At 43.0% G+C, this 19081-nt stretch overlaps 2 protein-coding genes across 2 annotated transcripts in view; one reads left to right on the forward strand and one right to left on the reverse strand.

The window, feature by feature from the left end:
* Nucleotides 1–64: 64 nt before the first annotated feature.
* Nucleotides 65–19013, forward strand: Jkamp (JNK1/MAPK8 associated membrane protein). The gene is made up of 7 exons (XM_059279238.1): nucleotides 65–468; nucleotides 3224–3318; nucleotides 3868–4022; nucleotides 6495–6701; nucleotides 10525–10706; nucleotides 15154–15230; nucleotides 17899–19013. The coding sequence occupies exons 1-7, from the start codon at nucleotides 465–467 to the stop codon at nucleotides 18115–18117; spliced, it is 939 nt and encodes a 312-aa protein (XP_059135221.1). The 5' UTR covers nucleotides 65–464; the 3' UTR covers nucleotides 18118–19013.
* The window catches only part of Ccdc175 (coiled-coil domain containing 175), a 65004-nt gene continuing 64609 nt past the window's right edge, over nucleotides 18687–19081 (reverse strand). The window contains exon 21 of the mRNA XM_059279237.1: nucleotides 18687–18814. The gene's annotated coding sequence lies outside the window, so the exon portion shown is untranslated. The remainder of the gene's footprint in view (nucleotides 18815–19081) is intronic.

Here is a 19081-nt window from a genome sequence, read left to right on the forward strand (position 1 = left end):
GGGCTTAATCACACGGCGGGGGCGGGGCTACTAAGCCTTATCTAGGAACCGGGGCGGGACCTCTGGGTCCAGTCTAGGACTCGCTCGAGGCCGTGTAGACTTGGCCGGCTTGGAGGCTGGGCCTCGGTTCCGGCCTTAGCTTAGACGAGGCCCGGTGAGTCTGGACCCGGAAAGGGTGGAGCCTCTGAGCTCAGACCCGGAAGCGACCGAGACGTTTCCAAGCCTAGACTAGGAAACCAGGTTGCTGGGATCCTAGGCCGGAGAGTCCGCAAAGTGCATCTCAGCCCAGCGGAGAAGGCCGTGGTGGGGCGGGACCCGGGACCTGATGTAGCAAGGGCGGGGTTCCACTGCGATCGCCAGGCCAGCGGGAGGCGGAGCGGCGGGGAGCGCTGTGGCCCGGATGTTCGGGCGCTGCGTTCGGACCGGCTGATCCCCGGGCTCCTGTGGAGAACCTAGCCTGGCCAATGGGTAAGTGGCCGCTTAGGCTGCGAGGGGGCTCTTGTCTTCGTGCCTGCTGCTTTTCCACCTCCTTGCCTCGGCCTCGCCCCCGGCTGACAGCTCTCGCGTGGCGGGCAGCCTCGTCCTTTGCTGCCCTGCACCCGGGCTCTGACTTCTCCCGGGGTTGGGATGGTCTGCTCCGGAATGGCTGGAGATGAGCGCGGGGCCGTGTGCAGAAGGAAGGCTGAGGTTTTGTTGTGCTCTTCCTATGTTCTTTCATTCATTCCTTTGTTCCTTTGTCCAGGAAAGCGTTCCTGATGGTTGACTTGAGAATTAGAAGTGCGGATGTTAGTGCAGGGAAGCAGGAGCAAGTTGCCACATAACTTGTTTTTTCAACCTCAAATGTAAATTTTTGTTTGTTTTTTGTTTTTTGTTTGTTTTTTGTTTTTGTTTTTGTTTTTTTGAGACAGGGTTTCTCTGTGTAGCCTTGGATGCCCTGGAACTCACTCTGTAGACCAGGCTGGCCTTGAACTCACAGAGATACATCTGCCTCTGTTTCTCCAGTGCTGGGTTTAAAGGCGTGCGCCACCACACCGGGCATCAAATGTAAATACGTTAGAGCCATTCACCAGGGGCCAGACTTTTGCAGACAAAAACAAGTCCAGCATTTTAGCCGTAGATTATGAAGGGTGTTTGTACAGTTGTTAGGTAAATGAGCTTTGCTTTTGTTTGTGGTACTGATTTTCAGGCCTTGGTTTTGAGATCTTTTAGATGCAAAGCCCATCGAGAAGGGGCTTTTTCAGTACCTTAACTTTCTTCTCAGAAAACCTGAAACCATTCATTCCATGTATTTAGTTCATTAGACTTCAATTGCTGTAAAAAACATGTTAAGGGGCTGGCTGGAGAGATGGCTCAGCAGTTGAGAGCACTTACTGCTCTTCCTGAGCACTGGGGTTCGATTCCCAGCACCCACACAGTGAGTGTCTCAGAACCCTCTGTAACTCCAGGATCTGATATCCTTTTCGACCTGTCTTTTGACCTCCACTGGCACCAGGCAGGTACATGATGCACAGACATAAATGCAGGCAAAACGCATACACATGCTATAATATTAAAGTCTTTTGATAGTCTAAAATAAAGAAGCATGGGTTTACTGATGTAGAAACAAGGTAGAATGACTATATTTTGTTAATGTCTGTTTTTTTTGTTGTTGTTGTTGTTTGTTTGTTTTTTGGTTTTGGAGACAGGGTTTCTCTGTGTAGTTTTGGTGCCTGTCCTGGATCTCGATCTGTAGACCAGGCTGGCCTTTAACTCACAGAGATCTGCCTGGCTCTGCCTCTCAAGTGCTGGGATTAAAGGTGTGTGCCACCACCGCCCGGCATAATGTCTGTTTCTAAAGGTACAGCAGGGCTTTTTGTTGTTGTTGTTTTGTTTTTAAAAAAAGCATGGGTTAAAAAGAGATGTCAAGTACTTGATAAAAGTGAAAATATCAAACATGAGACATTTTAGACTGCGTCTAAATACCAACTGTGAGGCATTTTAGGCTGTGTTTTTCTGTTTGTTTGCCCTTGAAAACGTAAGGACAGACAAGTCCAGTCTACAGGAATTTGAAAGGAGAAAGGACTGTAACCAGAGTCTCCACATTGTGAATGCGTGAAAAGGCAGAGGAGATTATTGTTCAGAGATAATAATAAAGTGTGTGAATTCGCATGTAGGCCGCCATTGTTTTGGACTTATTTCATGGCCGGGGCAGATTCTTCGAGAAGACAGCCACACTGTCACGACCTCTGGGGACCTTCATGGCCCTTGAGCCGCACACTCCATGTATGGTTATTGAGTAGTGAGGAGAATCAGGTGTCACTGGTTCAAAAGATGCCTTCGGTAATTTCTCCTGGATGGGGTCCAAGATGATTGGGAGGTCCTCGGGGTTTTGTTTTAACAGGAGCTGTTTTTAATTTTCCCCGTACCTTTAAGAATTTCATTGTGAGACAGCAATTCTGAAGTAACTGGTCCGAAGCTTAGTGCCGGCACTGGTGAAGTTTGCCCCTGTCCTCAACAAACATGATAAAAGCTAAGTTGTGCTTTATATGGAGGTGAAGTGATTTGTTTTACAGACCGACCCTCTGTTCTGGAATCCTCTCCTTCAGCCTTTCTGCTAATGTATTCTGTTATGAGCAAAGACTGTCCCTGTGTGTGCACCCAATGTCCCAGCTGGGCAAAATGAAGACTAGTGACCTTCTATCAGTCATGTATTTTAATTAATGTTTTAAATTGTGTGATGTGTGTGGCACTGGGGTGCCTATCGGAGCACACACGTGGAGGATGACAGCTTTCTGGAGATCTCCCCTTTACCATGAGCTCTAGAAATCAAACTCCTCGGGTAGTTCAGGCTTGCTCAAGTGGCGTCTCTCAGGCCCTCTATCAGTGATTTAAAAAAAAAAAAAAAAAAAAAAGCTTATGACCTTATAATCAATGAAATTCCAAGTCTAGTCATAGGGACTGCTTCCTGGAGCCATTGGGAGGCTTCAGGGTTAGGTGCCTGGGCTAGAACCTGCTGTGCTCGGTGAAGACCAATATGAGCAATAGGGGTGAGCAATAAGATGCAAGTGTAATTTTCTGTAGTGCCCCAGTGGGAAAGAATTTAAAAGTAAATGCACAAGACTTGTCTGTTACATCTTATTTAAGAGAGGTTGAGAGACTGCTGCCCGTGACTTCAGCTTTTATCACGTTATTGTTACTTATAACCACCAAAGATGTTACTCTCTTGGCGTTTGTTTTTAAAAAGCTGTCGTCGATATTCAACCAGCATGCCTTGGCCTCTACTGTGGGAAGACCCTGTTATTTAAAAATGGCTCAAGTGAAATCTATGGAGAATGTGGGGTAAGTCCTCTGCTAGTATTATTTTATTTTGTGACCTACTTACTTTGGAAACATTTTTGCATGTAGAATTTTTTAAATATATTCATGAATATGTGTAAGAATGTGGTATTAAAAGCCTTGTTTATATTTGCATGCTGATAATTAAAATCTTTCTGGATAGTCACAGATACTAAAAAAAATTTTATAATGTCTAATTACTGTTTAATGATCTATCAGAGTGTTTTGTATAGTAAATTAACATGACAACTCGAGAACACTTCTTCAGTGATTTTTATATGATGCTGTTAACAAGGGTTTTCATTGAATATTAGCCGTTTTAGCAGTTAAGTGGAAGGAGTCTTCACTGAGCATTTTGCAGACAGCACAGGTGATGTGAATTTCTTAAAGTGTTTTCTTTTTTAGATTTCTTTCTATTCTGCTTACAGGTTTTCTTTTTTAATTTCTAAAAGCTACATATAAATATTAAACTGTTTAAAATAAAATGGGATCCCTTATAGGAAGATCCTAAAATATTATTTGTGTATAAAGCAGTGTTTTTACATGTTGTAGGTGTGCCCAAGAGGACAGAGGACAAACGCACAGAAATACTGTCAACCTTGCACAGAGTCCCCCGAACTCTATGACTGGCTCTATCTTGGATTTATGGCTATGCTTCCTCTTGTCCTACATTGGTTCTTCATTGAGTGGTACTCAGGGAAAAAGAGGTGAGCACATTCTTACTGCATTGGGATGGACAAGTGTTGGGATACTGCTCACATATTGTGATGCTGAGTACACAATCTTTAGTGACCTACACCCTCAGCCCGACTGTCATTTAGAAGAATAATTACTCTTCCCTTGTTTCAGAGGGGAAAACCTGTTTTTCCTCTCTTTCTACTGTTTTTTCTTGAAACGGGAAAGCAATGGTAAGACACATCCTAGCAGGTGTTAATGACACTCTGCTACAGGATATTGTTTCTCAACGATGATGCTTACTTAGTTTCTGCAAAAATTGGTTAGGATCACAAGCTGTTACTGTTTTAGAACAGATACTTTATAACTTAATTTAATGCTAGTGACCTAGTATAATTATGAGAGACGACTAGTGCACTGTTAGTGCATTTATTGAGCAATGTATTTTATGTTTGGAAGATCAAAGGAAGAGAGAAGATACAGAGAAAACAGACAGGTACATGATGACACTATAAATCCATCTTAGAGAGGTAGTGAAATACTGTGTTGTCAACATCTGGAGTCACAAAGAATGGGGAGAGAAATTATGCCTAATAGGATCTAAAAGACTTAAAAAGAAATGCTAAAACAGTTCTGGTAGAAAAAAGATGGAGAGATGGTAATGTGATCTGAAGTGGTCAAGGTGTGGGTTGTAAATGAAAGAAACGTAATAATAAAGGCGGGTGGAGGCCAGAATGCAGACGTTCTTGACAAGTCTGTGCCTGGTCCCCTACAGGGACTGGGAGACAGAGTCTTCCTTAGCTGTCAGTTTGTGTTCCTCCACTCTCGTGAGTTTTGCCTGCTTTGGTCTTTCCACTTGCTCCAATCTCTTTTTGCTGCCTGGCATTGTGGAGGCAGATGGGAGTGTGGTGTGGTGTGGTTGAGAAATGAGAGCTGAGAGTGGACTGACAAAGAAGGACTGAGCCTGGATCCAGAGGCCTGGGAGTGGGAAGTCTCATGGGCAGTTCATAAAGCTGGAGCGTAATTCCAGAGCTTATGCTAAAGAGCACACGGTCATCCACACAGATGGAGTGCGTTTTGAGGTAGAGGGTGAAGCCTGCCGGAGGAACTTGAAGCAGTGTAGCCTGGCCGAGGGGTTATATGGGAATTCTGAAATGCAGGAGATCTTGAAGTACAGTCTCACATCAGTTGTAGTGACACAGATCTGAGGGATGTATCATTAAATGTTCCTGCACTGTGCTGGGGAGGGGCTCACAGGACATACTTCCACAATGACAGCTGCAAGGTACATAGAGAATACAGTCCCGTGGGACCACCGTCATGGATGTGGTCCTTTGTGGACTGAAATACTGTGCAGTGTATGACCGTGGTTTTAGAAGTGGAGTTTGGGAATCCACTTTTATTTTCAAAGATCATGTGGTTGACTATAGATGGATTGAAACAGGATGAAAAGATTCCTGTCACTATGACTTATAGTATGAGCTTATTTAAACTTGTACATTCAGTACTTTTATGTCTGTGAAGTAGTCCAGTTCTGCTAATTTAGGAGCTCATAGGACCCTCATGAAATAACTGAATTCTGGAAAAAAACTAGACATGAAATGATCCCTAGGGATTCTTCTCTTCCAAAAAGTGGACAAGGGGCTGGAGAGATGGCTCAGTGTTAAGAGTACTTGTTGCTCTTGCAGAGGACCCAGGTTTGGTACCCAGTATCCACATGGTGCCTCCCAACCATCTGTAGCTCCAGTTCCAGCATCTGACCCCTTCATCCATAACTCCAGTTCCAGTGGATCCAACACCATCTTCTGACTACTCCAGGCACTCACTAATAAGTGCACATGCATGCATGCATATACATAGGATATTAATTATATTAGTCAACTAGTTAGTTAACTAGTTAATAATTAGATATTAACTGGCTAATTAACTAGGTAAATAATAGTCAATTGATTGATTAACTGGTTAATTGATGTTTTGAGACAGATTCTCACTCTGTAGTCCAGGCCAATGTGTAACTCACTATGTAGCCCAGGCTGGCTCCAGATTTGCAGTACTCCTTTTGCCTAGGCCTTCCAAGTGCTGAGATTGCAGCCACAAGCCATGACACCCTGTTAGACCACAAATATACTACTCCATCTGTGGAAACCGGGAAGTGGTGCATCTCTGTCCTCATATGGCAGAAGGGACAAAGAAAGTTCTTCTGACTTCCTCAAAAAAAAATTCAGATCTCTTCCTTAAGGATTCCACATCTCTGGCCTCTCTCCCGAAGGCCCAGTCTCCCAACACTATCACACTAGAGAGTGTATTTCATTGTAAGAATTTTAGAGTGGACGGACCTGCAGACCATAGCAGCGGGGTTGTCTGAGGTGCTAGCATGCTTGGCTTGTCTGATCTTTAAGAGTAGCTTCCAGATTGAGGTGAAACACTGAGACCCGGTATATGAACTGTGCCCTGCTAGACTGAAGCACTGACGTCGCTCTGGGGTTGTGCCCCTGTTTCTCTAGCTCCAGCGCTCTCTTCCAGCACATCACGGCGCTGTTCGAGTGCAGCATGGCAGCCATCATCACCTTACTCGTGAGCGATCCAGTGGGCGTCCTGTACATCCGTTCCTGCCGAGTACTGATGCTCTCTGATTGGTACACGATGCTTTACAACCCGAGTCCAGATTACATCACCACAGTGCACTGCACTCACGAAGCAGTCTACCCGCTGTAAGTGTTTATGTAGACCCAAGACCTCTGAGAAGGAAATGCTTTAGACTCCATTTCAAAAGACCGATCGTTGTAAATTTCTAGGTGCAGAAGAGGTAGTAGAAAGAATTTTCTTCTCTGAAAGCATACAGAGTGTAATAGGAGGAAACATTGTTTTTGTTGTTTGTTTGTTTGTTTGGTTTTTCGAGACAGGGTTTCTCTGTGTAGCTTATGAGCCTCTCCTGGATCTCACTCTGTAGACCAGGCTGGCCTCGAACTCACAGAGATCCGCCTGGCTCTGCCTCCCGAGTGCTGGGATTAAAGGCGTGCGCCACCACCGCCCGGCTTGTTTTTGTTTTTAAGACATAGTCTCACTATATGTACTAGGCTGTACTCAATCTCATTATCCTGCCTCAGCCTCCTGAGTACTGGGATTCCAGGTATGTACTGCCATGCTCAGAAAGTCAGAGAGAGAGTGTGTGAGAGTGTGTATGTGTGTGTATTGTGTTGGAGAATAAAAACAGCACCTCAGGCGTGCTAGGGCTCCACCACTAAACTGTATTGTCAGCTCAGTACATCATAGCGATAGAAAGGAAAATATTTTTTGATGTAAAAAATATACATGCACTTACACACACAGGCACACATAGATACTTAGGAATATGTTTTCTATGTTTAAAGAGGTTTAAAAAAAAAAAACCTCTGGGGATACACAATAGAGATACAATATTTGACGTACAGGAAAAAAGTGTGGGCTCTGGAAACAAAAAGAGCCTGGGTTTGAATTCTGGGTCTGTGAGTTACGCTAACATGAATATGTTAACAGTGTTACACAATTCCAGGTTGTTCATTGGCAAGTGGGAACGGTGCCTCAGAGGGTGCTGTGAGGATGAAATGACTCTGTGTATTAGATGCCGTGTGCCCTGCACACGCGGGTGCTCAGTAGCAGTTGCTGTTACTGTCCGATTATTTCGGTTAGTGTTTTGTCTTTTGTTGTGGTTTGTGATTAATGTAATCTTCATCAGAATACTATAGTTTATGTGTGTGAATGCGTCTGCATGCCACAGCACGTGTGTGGAGGTCAGAGTACAGCTTGCAGGAGTTAGCTCTCGCCCTCCATCACGTGGGCCCTGAGGATTGAACACAGGCCATCAGGCTTGGTGGCAAACATCTTTACCTCCTGAGCCATCTTGCCAACCCAGAATGCTGTTCTCAAAAGGGAAATTCATAAGATTTTGTGCACTGTACCATACTCTTCCATTTTAGAATTTTTTAAAGTTATTGGCAACTTGGTATGTTTTTCTTGGTAAAGACAGAATAGAAAAGTTATTGTTTTGTTGGAGTAAACTTGCTTATTGATGCAAGGTTCCCACTACATAATGTGCTCTATGAAATTAGTTTTGATCAAGTTGTTTTTCTAAAGACTTTTTTTATTCTTTATTTTATATGTACAGATGTTTGCCTGCGCGTATATGTGTGTGTATATTGTGTATACTGCATGTGTGCCTGTTGCCCATGGAGACCACAAAGGAGCATCAGGTCCCTTGAAACTAGAGTTACAGGTGGTTGTGAACTGCTTAGTGGGTGTTGAGAATCAAACCCAGGTCCTCTGCAAGAGCAACCAGTGCTCTTACCTGCTGAGCCGTCGTCTCTTCAGCCCCAGGATCAATTTCTTTTTTTTTTTTTTCTTCCGAGACAGGGTTTCTCTGTGTAGCTTTGCGCCTGCCCTGGAACTCACACTGTAGAACAGGCTGGCCTCGAACTCACAGAGATCTGCCTGGCTCTGCCTCCCAAGTGCTGGGATTAAAGGCGTGTGCCACCACCACTAGGCCAATCAATTTCTTAATAGTAAATTGTCAAACACATGGAGACGTGCATATAAAAAGTGATTCTCAAGTTCCAGATATAGAAATACGAAAATCTTTTTACTGCCAAGCGTTATGACCTTCAAGTTACTTTTGCATGCATCTATGTAACTGTATTTCATAAAAACTAATAATGACCTCTGTTGATTTATTATAGAACTGTAACTCTGCTTCAAGTATTGTTTTGTCATATTACTATACTAAGGACCTATAGAATTTGATCTTTTTATATGTAGAAAACTTAAGAATGGAATTGAATATCATTTAAGATATGTACTCATTTTATTTAAAATTAAATCAGACTCATTTACTACTAGTTACGTAAATGGCATTTATGATAAAAATATCAAATTAGAAAGAAAATGGCGAATGGATGCCCTAGGCCCTCCTCCTGTGCCCATAACAGCTACTCCCATTTTTACTTCTGTTGTCCTTTAAAATTCTATTGGTGATAAATCAATTAATGGGAATTGTAGAAGTTCATTAATTCAGGATGGGCACAAATAGCTTTATAAATAGGGATAGAGTCCAAATATGGCTAGCTATATCAGCTAAAAAGGTAATTGAGTTATAGGTGATTATGTAAGGGACTACAAGATTTGTTTTGTGCTGATAAAGTTAATTACACATTCCAGAATCTTCTCTAGGTGATTCAAGCTGTCATTACTTTCTCTTGTCTTGTTACTTTTGTTAGTACTTAAATCAGCTGAAGTATTAATACACGTATATACATAATAATAATGAATCTCTAGGAAAGATCTACCTTATTGTGTATTTATATCTGTAGAATGTATACGCCATGTATGTAGGTTCCATCAGAGGCTAGAAGAGGGTTCCAGATCCCTTGGAGGTGAGGTGACAGCTGGTTGTAAGCTGCCTGACATGGTTGCAGGAACTGAACTTGGGTCTTCTGTGAGAGCATTATATCATTTGAGCTGCTAGCCGTCTCTCTAGTCCCAGAAATTTTAAAAGTCAAATTTAAATCAAATCTATAGTTCAAACTACTTATGTAAATTATGAAAAGTACTTATGTTTTTTTGTTTCTATTGAACTTTACGACTTTTGTTTAATTGACATGTCCAGTCATACTGATTGAGATACATCATTCACATGTATCTGCTGTATGTTGCCTATGTACATGGCTGTGTAGTGTCCAGTATGAGTTTACCATAAAACTGCTTTGCTGTTATTGAATATTTTATTTCTAAGTTTTCCTTATTATAACACATCCAATAAACAATCTCCAATAAACAAAAAATAATTTTTGTTTATTCTTGATTGTTTCTCAGATAAATTTCTGGGAGTAAAACTTCTGACTCTACAACAAACATTTTGAGCTGGGAGATGGCTCAGTGGGTGTAAATGAGGACATGGGTTCAGATCCCTAGTGCTCATGTAGAGAGCTGGGTGAAGCAGCCTGAAATACCAGTTTGGGCAGGCTGAGACAGGAGGATGCCAGGGCCTCCCTAACCAATCAGTGTAGGCAGTTGCTGAGCTCTAGGCTCAGTAAGAGACCCTGTCTCAAAAAATAAGGTGGACAAAAGACACCCACCATGAACCTCTGACCTCCACCGGCACATGTGTGGGCACACATGCCTGCACACAAACATGCATAACACCTCCCCAAATAGGTACAAAGTTTTAAAATATATAAACATTGTTGGGATTGTTTTTTGAGCTGTATTTACTTTTATGTGTACGGGTGTTTTGCCTGCATGTCTGTATGTGCACCACATGTGTGCAGTGCCTGCTAAGGCTGGAAGAAGGTGTCAGATCGCCTGGAGTCACAGAGCTTGTGAGCTGCCATGTGGGTGCTGGGAACCAAACCCAGGTTCTCTGCAAAAGCAGCAAATACTCTTAAATGCTGAGCCGTCTCTCCAACACCATCTTTAGGATTTTTGAGATATTTTCAAACAAACAAAACAGTTTGCAAGGATGGAAATGTGTTAAACAGTCTCGATGCATTCCTCATTTTGCAGATACACTATCGTGTTTGTTTATTACGCATTCTGCTTGGTGCTGATGATGCTTCTCCGGCCTCTGCTGGTGAAGAAGATCGCCTGTGGACTAGGGAAGTCTGAGCGGTTCAAGAGCATTTATGCCGCTCTTTACTTCTTCCCCATTCTGACCGTGCTGCAGGCCGTTGGTGGAGGCCTCTTGTGTAAGTTTGACGCCAGTGTTCTCCTCCCAACTAAAGTCTACAGCTTTTTCTTTAAAGGCACCCTTTAAGCTTTGAAGGCAGGCCATAGTGTAGATCTTTGCTGAAACATAGTGTTATTAAAAACAGAGTGGAATAGAGCTTCTCAACAAAATGAGACGGAAGTTTGTAGCCAAACTGGAAGATTTAAAACTCTGAGCATAAAAGTTTTAAAAGTAGCTTTGTATACAGTAGATGAAAATTTGTGTTGGCAGTAAGTATTGTTTCCTGTCGTCTTAGATCTCTAAGGTCCTTTATAAAAGTCCTTTCTGTATAGTTAAAACGGTGTTTGGTAGGATTAACCATTCATTTAACAACTCTTTAGATTGAACTGTATCTCAGAAGAACGAGAGATAAGTCATCATCAGAAGGCTCAAACGTACTTCCAGGAGGTAAAACAGACTCCAGATAGCTGAGGAAACATAGGAGGGGACTTTTGAATGCATTTCCATTTTCCAAAAACATTGCGTGTTGCATAGTGTTTTTTCTAAGAAGTCTTCCAAGAAGCTGAGGACAAGCCTTTTGGCCCAGGAACAGGCAGGGATGGGGATTATATAGCCTGGTAATGTAATTTGGTTCAAGGCAAAGGTGAAAGGAAATTGGAGGCTAGGTGGGACCTGTTCCTCCTCACGGTCTAGCTCACAGATCACATCTCACTTGCATGGTGTCTGAGAACAGGCAGGCATCCTCCAGCTCCTGGAGTTCTCTGTGTCAGCCCACTTCAGTATTCCTGCTTGGCCAGACAGCTGTTCTTGCTCAAGGTCCTAGAATCTAGGGTGTTAGGACTTTGTTAGGTTTTATTGCTGTGATAAAACACCATGACCAAGGCAACTTACAGAAAAAAAAAAAAAAGTTTATTTGGGTTTAAGGTTCCTGAGGGTTAAGAGTCCATCGAGGCAGGGAATTGTGGCAGCAAGTGGTAGATATGGGGGCAAGAACAGCTGAGAGCTCACATCTCAAACTGCAGGCTGGAAGCAGAGTGAAGTAGACATGGCATGAGTCTTCCAACTCTCCAAGTCAGCCTCCTTACACAGCTCCTCTGACAAGGCCACACCTTTTCTGACATGGCCACACCTCCTCTGACATGGCCACACCTCCTCCGACAAGGCCACACCTCTTCAACCTCTGAAGTAGGACCACCACCTGGACCAAGTATTCAAACATGAGTCAGTGGGAGACGTTCTCATTAAGACCACCACAGGGACCTTACAGAGATTTGGGTGGAAGAGTGACGTGATCAGATTTCCATTGTAGAAAGCTAAGTTGATAGCACAGTGGACTGTCAGAGGAGGAGAAAAGCTGGGATCTTCCTGGAGATGACTGCAGTAAACCGAGTCTGACTGACTGACCTAAACAGAGCAGCGCCAGGATTCAGAGCCATTTCCAAGGAAGGATTGCTGAGACAAGTAGTAAATTAAATGCAGGGACTGGGAATGAACTGGAAATCTAATCAAGGAACTTTCTCTTTAAATAACTGATAGATGGGTAAACAGTCGAGGAAATTAATTTGAAGCACTTGTAGCATGTCTGGGAGGTTGCGGGTGGTAACTTATAGTGGGTAGAGTTTGGAGGGACAGTCTAGGATGGAGGTAAGCACTGTCACCCATTCACTTTTGAGTCGCTCCCTCACATAATAGGTGCCTTCCTAGTCAGAGATGATCTGGGCCCACCCTGCTCCATAGTGCTTCAATCCTTTCTCTTCAGGATGCTTGAGGAAGTACTCCATGCAGAGTGGAAGGGAGGGACGCTGCTTTTTGGGCAAATACTACCCAGCTCATTTCTTCTGTCATTAATACTTCCTATTACAACAAGGAACTTCTCCTTTAGGATCTTTTATGCTTCTGATCCTTGGACAAGATTCACTAGGAGAGCCCACTAGACCCTTCCAAGTTGGACAGCAGTAAAGAGCTAAAAATTGATCTTCTCAACCCTCAGGAACACATTCTGACTCTGGTGGACTCAGGCACTGGTGTGACCAAGGTTGAGTTTATCGATAACTTGGGAACCACTGCTAAGTCTGACTAAAATCCTCAGGGAAGCTCTCAGGCTGTGGCAGATATGTCCATGAATGAGCAGTTTGGTGTTGGACTTTATTCAGCCTATTTCGTGGCAAAGGAGTGTCTGTGGTCGCAAAGCACAGTGATGATGGAGCAGTGTGCCCGAGGGTTTTGTGATGGCGGGGCTTCAGTGAATGTGCAGAGCAGGGTGAAGGGGTCGAGGAAGTAGTGAGAAAGCACTCTGGACTGTGAACCAGCTATCCGTCACCCTCTGTTGGGAGGAGGAAGAAGAGAAGGACATGAGTGATGACGAGGTAGAAGAGAACAAAAGGAAGGTAAGGAGAGTGACCCCTCAGACTGAAGATCAGGTGAGGAAAAGAAAAAGAAACTTTCGAGGGGACTTCAGGGTGAATGCATTGGTCAGGAAACGCCACGCGAGACCACGCCCATTAGGACAGCGATTCTGAGGACACCTCTCCGGAGGAGTGTGACAGATTCTCTAAGAGCCTGTCCAGTGACTGGGGAGGCCTCTTGGAAGTACTTCTCTGTAGTTGTAGATGGAATTTGGGGCACTGCTCTTCCTCCCTGGGCAAGCTTTTGATGACTTTGAGAATAAGAAGTGCAATAACATTGAATTCTGTGTTCGCCCAGTGCTCATCGTGGGCAGCTGTGATGAGTTGATGCCCACATCTCTGTGCCCACATCTGTGTCATTATTGACTGGAGATTGCCCCTGAATATCTTCCAAGATGCTCCAATAGAGCAAAATCTTGAAAATTTCCACAAAAGCATTGTATGGAAGCACCTTGAGTTCCTCTCTGAGCTGCCAGAAAACAAAGAACCGGAAGTGATTCTGTGGGGCATCCTAAGAGTCAAAAGCTTGGAGTCCCTGAAGAGCCCTCTAAGCAGCCACGCCTCTCCGAGCTGCTGAGCTATCTGCCACCCCTCCAGTCCCGAGATGACTTCTCTGTCAGCACAGGTCTTGCAGGAAGGAACCTGAAGTCTGTATACTCCAGTGAGAGCAAAGAGGAGCTGACCAACCCTGCTCTTGAGAACGAAAATGGATGTTTAAGTGATGCCTCGTTGGTGAGCACTGGAGGCAGCAGCTTGAGTTTGATGGGAGGAGGCTGCTCTCCATGACCAAGGAGCATCAGGAGCTACCAGAGGAGAAGGAGGATGAGAGGAGGGCGGAGTCTGAGAACTTCTGCACACTCATGGAAGATGTCTTGGGTAAAAAGGTTGAGGAAGTGATCATCCCTGTAGGCTTGTGTCTTCATCCTGCTGTGTTAACTAGCAGCCACCTTCAGGCCAATGTCAAACAGATCACTGTAGTGGGCTGTTTGACTGCCAGAGGGCATCTGGAGATGAACCCCAGCCACGCCATTGTGTAGGCCTGTAGAAGGCTGAGGCTCACAGGGATGTCAGGGACCTGGGACACTGCTGTTAGAAGTCTCTCGGCTTTCTTCTGGCTTCTTGCTTGAGAATCGCCAGACACTCCAGCCAAACCCATCCATGTTCATGTGATAATGCCTGGCCACTCATGAAGATAAGGTACCAGCAGAGGAGCCCAGCATTGCTGTTCCTGATGGTACCCCCTGCTTGAGTATGATGGGATGCATCATTTCACATGGAAGCAGATTGGGGTTCCCTGGGAAGCCTGGGCCCTCTGTATAGTTTCCTTACTGCTCCTGCAGAAGCCTCGGGGGGCCCTGGCTCACCCGGCTCCCTTTGTTAATGTCTAGTGTTCTTTTTCTTCTATCCTTGTGTGTCTAAGGCAGGAAAATCAATTACCTCCCTCACCTGAGAGTAGGATTGGGTGTTGTATATTGTTTTTGTATTGTCTTGTCCTGGAATTAAAATATACAAATTAAAAAATAAAATTACAGGCCAAGCAGCGGTGGTGGCGCACACCTTTAATCCCAGCACTCGGGAGGCAGGGCCAGGCGGATCTCTGTGAGTTCCAAGCTAGCCTGGTCTACAGAGCGAGATACAGGACAGGCACCAAAACTACACAGAGAAACCCTGTCTCAAAAAACCAAAAAAAGAAGAGAGAGAGAGAGAGAGAGAGAGATTGAAAAAAATCAAAAGACAAATTTGTTATCGTGTGAAAATTATATGAAACTCCTATTTTATTATTTATGAAATTTTGTTGGGACAGAGGCATAGTTGCTCATTTATATGCGTCCTGTGCTGTTTGCATATACCACATCTGTTGAGTTGAGGCGTTGAGATGGAGACTGTGTGGCCTAGAAGGCCAAAAATAGTTATAATCCAGTAAGAATTGGCTGTCAGTCCTGTCTTAGGGTGATAGGATTCAAGTCTCTGAAGTGGCTGAGAAAGAATTCAGAAGAGCTGTGTTTTATGTGATGGTTTAATTTGTTAGTTTCTAATGCAGTCTCTGTGTTTGTTTTCCAGATTATGCCTTCCCATACATTATATTAGTGTTATCTTTGGTTACTCTGGCTGTGTACATGTCCGCTTCTGAAATAGAGGTAGGAATTGGTTTTCCTTTGTTACACTTCTGCTTTGTCTTTTAGATAAAAACTGACAATTGAATGGAATAGTACATATGATATGGTAAGCTATGCTAATTGGTTCAGTGGTCCTTGGCTAACTGATGTCACTTGTACCTTCGTAGATAATTTTATGAGCGGTTGCATGGGCTGCATTGTATCTTGGGAAATTAGGGAAGTAGTCAGTGATCTTACCCAATGAGATGAGGAAAAACCGTCCAGCATAGTTTACCCGTATAGCAGACATGCAGTTATTCACACATTGACACTATTCTGAAATACACACAGAAATGCTCTACTCCGCACAGAACTGATTTTAAATTAATTTTACTAGAGATGTCTGTAATTATTAATTCCATACCCGCTGTATCTCCCTCTCAGTTTCATGTTTGGTTTGGATATTTGTGCCCTACACAATTTTGTTGACTACATTGATACTGGTACTTTAGTTCTGATTGGCTCCTTGGGATAAGCCTTTTGTACTTTTAATTTCTTAGCATTTCAGTGGAAAACCACTGTAATGAGTGTCTTAGTTAGGGTTACTATTATTATGATGAAACACCATGACTAAGCAGCTTGGGGAGGAAAAGGCTTATTTGGCTTATGCTTCCGTATCACTGTTCATCATTGAAAGAAGTCAGGACAGGAACTCAAACAGGGCAAGAAACCTGGAGGCAGGAGCTGATGCAGAAGCCACGGAGGGGTGCTCTTACTGCCTTGCTCCCCATGGCTTGTTCAGCCTGCTTTCTTATAGAATTGAAGACCACCAGCCCAGGGATGGCATCACCCACAGTGGGCTGGGTTCACCCCCATCAGTACTAATTAAGAAAATGCCCTACAGCCTGATCTTATGGAGGCATTTTCTCAGTTGAGGTTTCCTCTTTTCAGATGACTCTAGCTTGTGTCAAGTTGACATAAAACTAGCCGGAACAAACGAGGAACCTTATTTTTTAAATATTTTTAAAAGTTTTGCATTGTATATGTTGTTTTAATTTTGTTATAGTATATTCAAATTATTTCATTATAACATTTTATTTATTTACTTGTGTGCATGTGTGTGTGTCCAAAAGCCTCAGTGTCTGTGTGGAGGGTGGTTCAGTTCTCTTCCTCTATCCTGTGGGTCCTGCTTTTACCCACTGAACCATCTTGTTGGCCCCATTATGTTTTGAATTCAGAGTATTTTTGGCCAAAAATATGTATTTTGATTCTTTGATAGGTAGGTCATTGTTGTAAAGTAGACCTACACATTTTTAAATACTTTATTTTTAAGGAACTAAGGTATTATCAGTTTACAGTATGAGCAGTAAATGAGAAAAAGCCATATATTTGACATTCTAACTAGGACAGGTGTATTCATAAAACTTTTAATCAAAGTGGGCAGTTTTGTACATCTGTAATTTTCTTTCTAATTACGTGGCTTTCAGATTCTTTATCTTAAGACAGCACATTTACATGATTGCCATTAAGTACCTTCACAGCTCTGATTACAAAGCTCTATCAGAAGCAGAACTCCCAAGAATTGAAAAGCCCGATTCATAGACCCTTCCGTGCTGTGCTGTGGCTCTGCTGCTCACGGCAGTTAACGTGTGTGCTTTCTCAAACTTCTTTTGTTCAAAAGGACGCCAGAGAAAACAAGTTAACTTTTGAGAGGTAGTTGTTGATGCCTCTTTCTCTGATACATTGGTGGCAGTGTGAGATGGGGCCATACCTGGAACTCCTCACAGTGCTTAGGTAGGGTTGATAATGGAGGAACTGAATGGAGTGATTGATGGTGATTATTCAGCCCACCCGGTTCGTAGACTAGCCTCATTGCTCCTTTGTAATCTTTAATCAGCTTTGCCATTAGATTAATCAGAGAAGACAGGAAATTAGTTTTGACTTTTCATCAACCAGGAAAAGATCAGTGTGTGTGTTGGAATATTTGAATAAAATATGCGTATTTACAAATGAGCAATGCTCTTTTAGATCAGCTGATAACTCTTTTGGTTCTCTGTCTCCATGTGTCTCCTCTGTAAGATGTTGGCATCCTTCAGGTAGCTCTGTTCTCAGCAGTTGAGTACAGGGCTCTGAATCCAGAAGACACTGGGGTCTAGATGAGCCCACGAGTCACTTAACTGAAAGAAATAGTTGAAGAGTAACTCTCTGAAAATTCCCTGTCCCACATCTACATGTTCCTTTATATTGATTTGATCCCTTGGGCCTCTCCGTGTTATCACACAGCACTGACAATGAAAAGAACATCAGGTAGTTAGTGAGTGTTTGTGTTGTCTTGAGTGCATTCAGACGGCAGATACTGGAAACAGTAGAGTAGTGAAGGTGAGGTTTCTGGAGCTGCAGTGGACCTGGAGGTGAGAACATACACTGTGGACTTCCTCTTCTAGTTCATGTCTTTCTGAAGAAGCTCATGTTCCCCGAGGGAATGCTGATGTGAGTGAGGACCAAGAGATGGGCTGTAGGCTCAGTGTGGCTGTTGAGGGCCTTTGTGACCATCTGGACAGGGGGGTGGCTAGACTGGGCGATTGGGGCAGTTCTTGAGTCCTTTTTAACGCAAACATTCAGAGTCCTGGGCCGTGACTGTGTATGAAGACCAGTGGTTAGCTGAGTTTTGTTAATCTGTGTTTCTCTTCTTTCTCATACACAATCACAGAACTGCTATGATCTCCTGGTCAGGAAGAAAAGACTCATTGTTCTCTTCAGTCACTGGCTGCTGCACGCCTATGGAATAGTCTCCATCTCCAGAGCGGACAGGCTTGAACATGACCTACCGCTTTTGGCTCTGGTGCCGACCCCAGCTCTGTTTTACCTGTTCACTGCAAAGTTTACTGAACCATCACGGATACTCTCAGAAGGGGCCAATGGACACTGACTATAATATGCCAAAAAAACACGAAACAACCCCAAATCAACCAACCAACCAACCAAACAAAACAAACAGAAAAACCCTAAAAAGTATTCTTAATAAATTAAAGAAGAAATTAAAATGTATTAATAGCATTAGGTCATACATGGGAACAAGAGTGTCTGGATATCTTTTTTTTTTTTTTTTTTTTTTTTAGGAATGTACTAATGTCTTTATTCAAAAGTACAATGTCTGGATATCTTAATGCTTGTTTTTTATCTTTTGATTTAACGGACCTTGTGATTAGACTTGGAAATTGCACAGCATCATGGCTCTGTGCTCTGCATATATTATCTATCACACTGGAAGCCCGAACAGGAAGTTTCAGTTGCTTTGGAGCACAGCCGTGTTTCTGTGTACCTGTGCTATTGGGAGTCTCCCGGCTTCGTGTGAAAACCTTTTATCAAGTATATTCGGAACTCCTTTGCTGTGACATCATTATTCCTGCTTGTGATCTGTGCGTTGACTTTCCCCTGTAAGGAATTATGAAGGCAAGCATATTTGTGGAGTGTGAGGTCAACTACAGAAGCAAAGGAGGTTTTTGTCAATGTCTATTTATTTTCACCAGTACAGTATTTTAGTAATATTACAAAAATAAAGCGTAATTTATATGAGCTTTCTGTTTATAGACAGTTTGGTTGAAGACGTGTTCAGATTATTGTTCCTGTAAAGAAGAAAACAATAAAGAGTTTAACTGTAAAATAACTCAGTGTTCTGACAGTTGAGTCTTTTTTGCCATAGTGTTTATGGAAGTAATTAAAAATGTTAAGTATTAAGATTAATATCTCTTTTGTCTACTGAATAAATACACATACTCTCATCCTCTCGTATTTTATTTCTTAAAATAAAATACCTATACCACATTTTATTGATTCAGAGACTTTTTTTTTCCAGGTCGTGAAATTTCTGAGTCAGGCTCTTATAACTAAAA

This window comes from Peromyscus eremicus, chromosome 14, assembly GCF_949786415.1.
Source record: "Peromyscus eremicus chromosome 14, PerEre_H2_v1, whole genome shotgun sequence".
Classification (NCBI taxonomy): Eukaryota; Metazoa; Chordata; class Mammalia; order Rodentia; family Cricetidae; genus Peromyscus; species Peromyscus eremicus.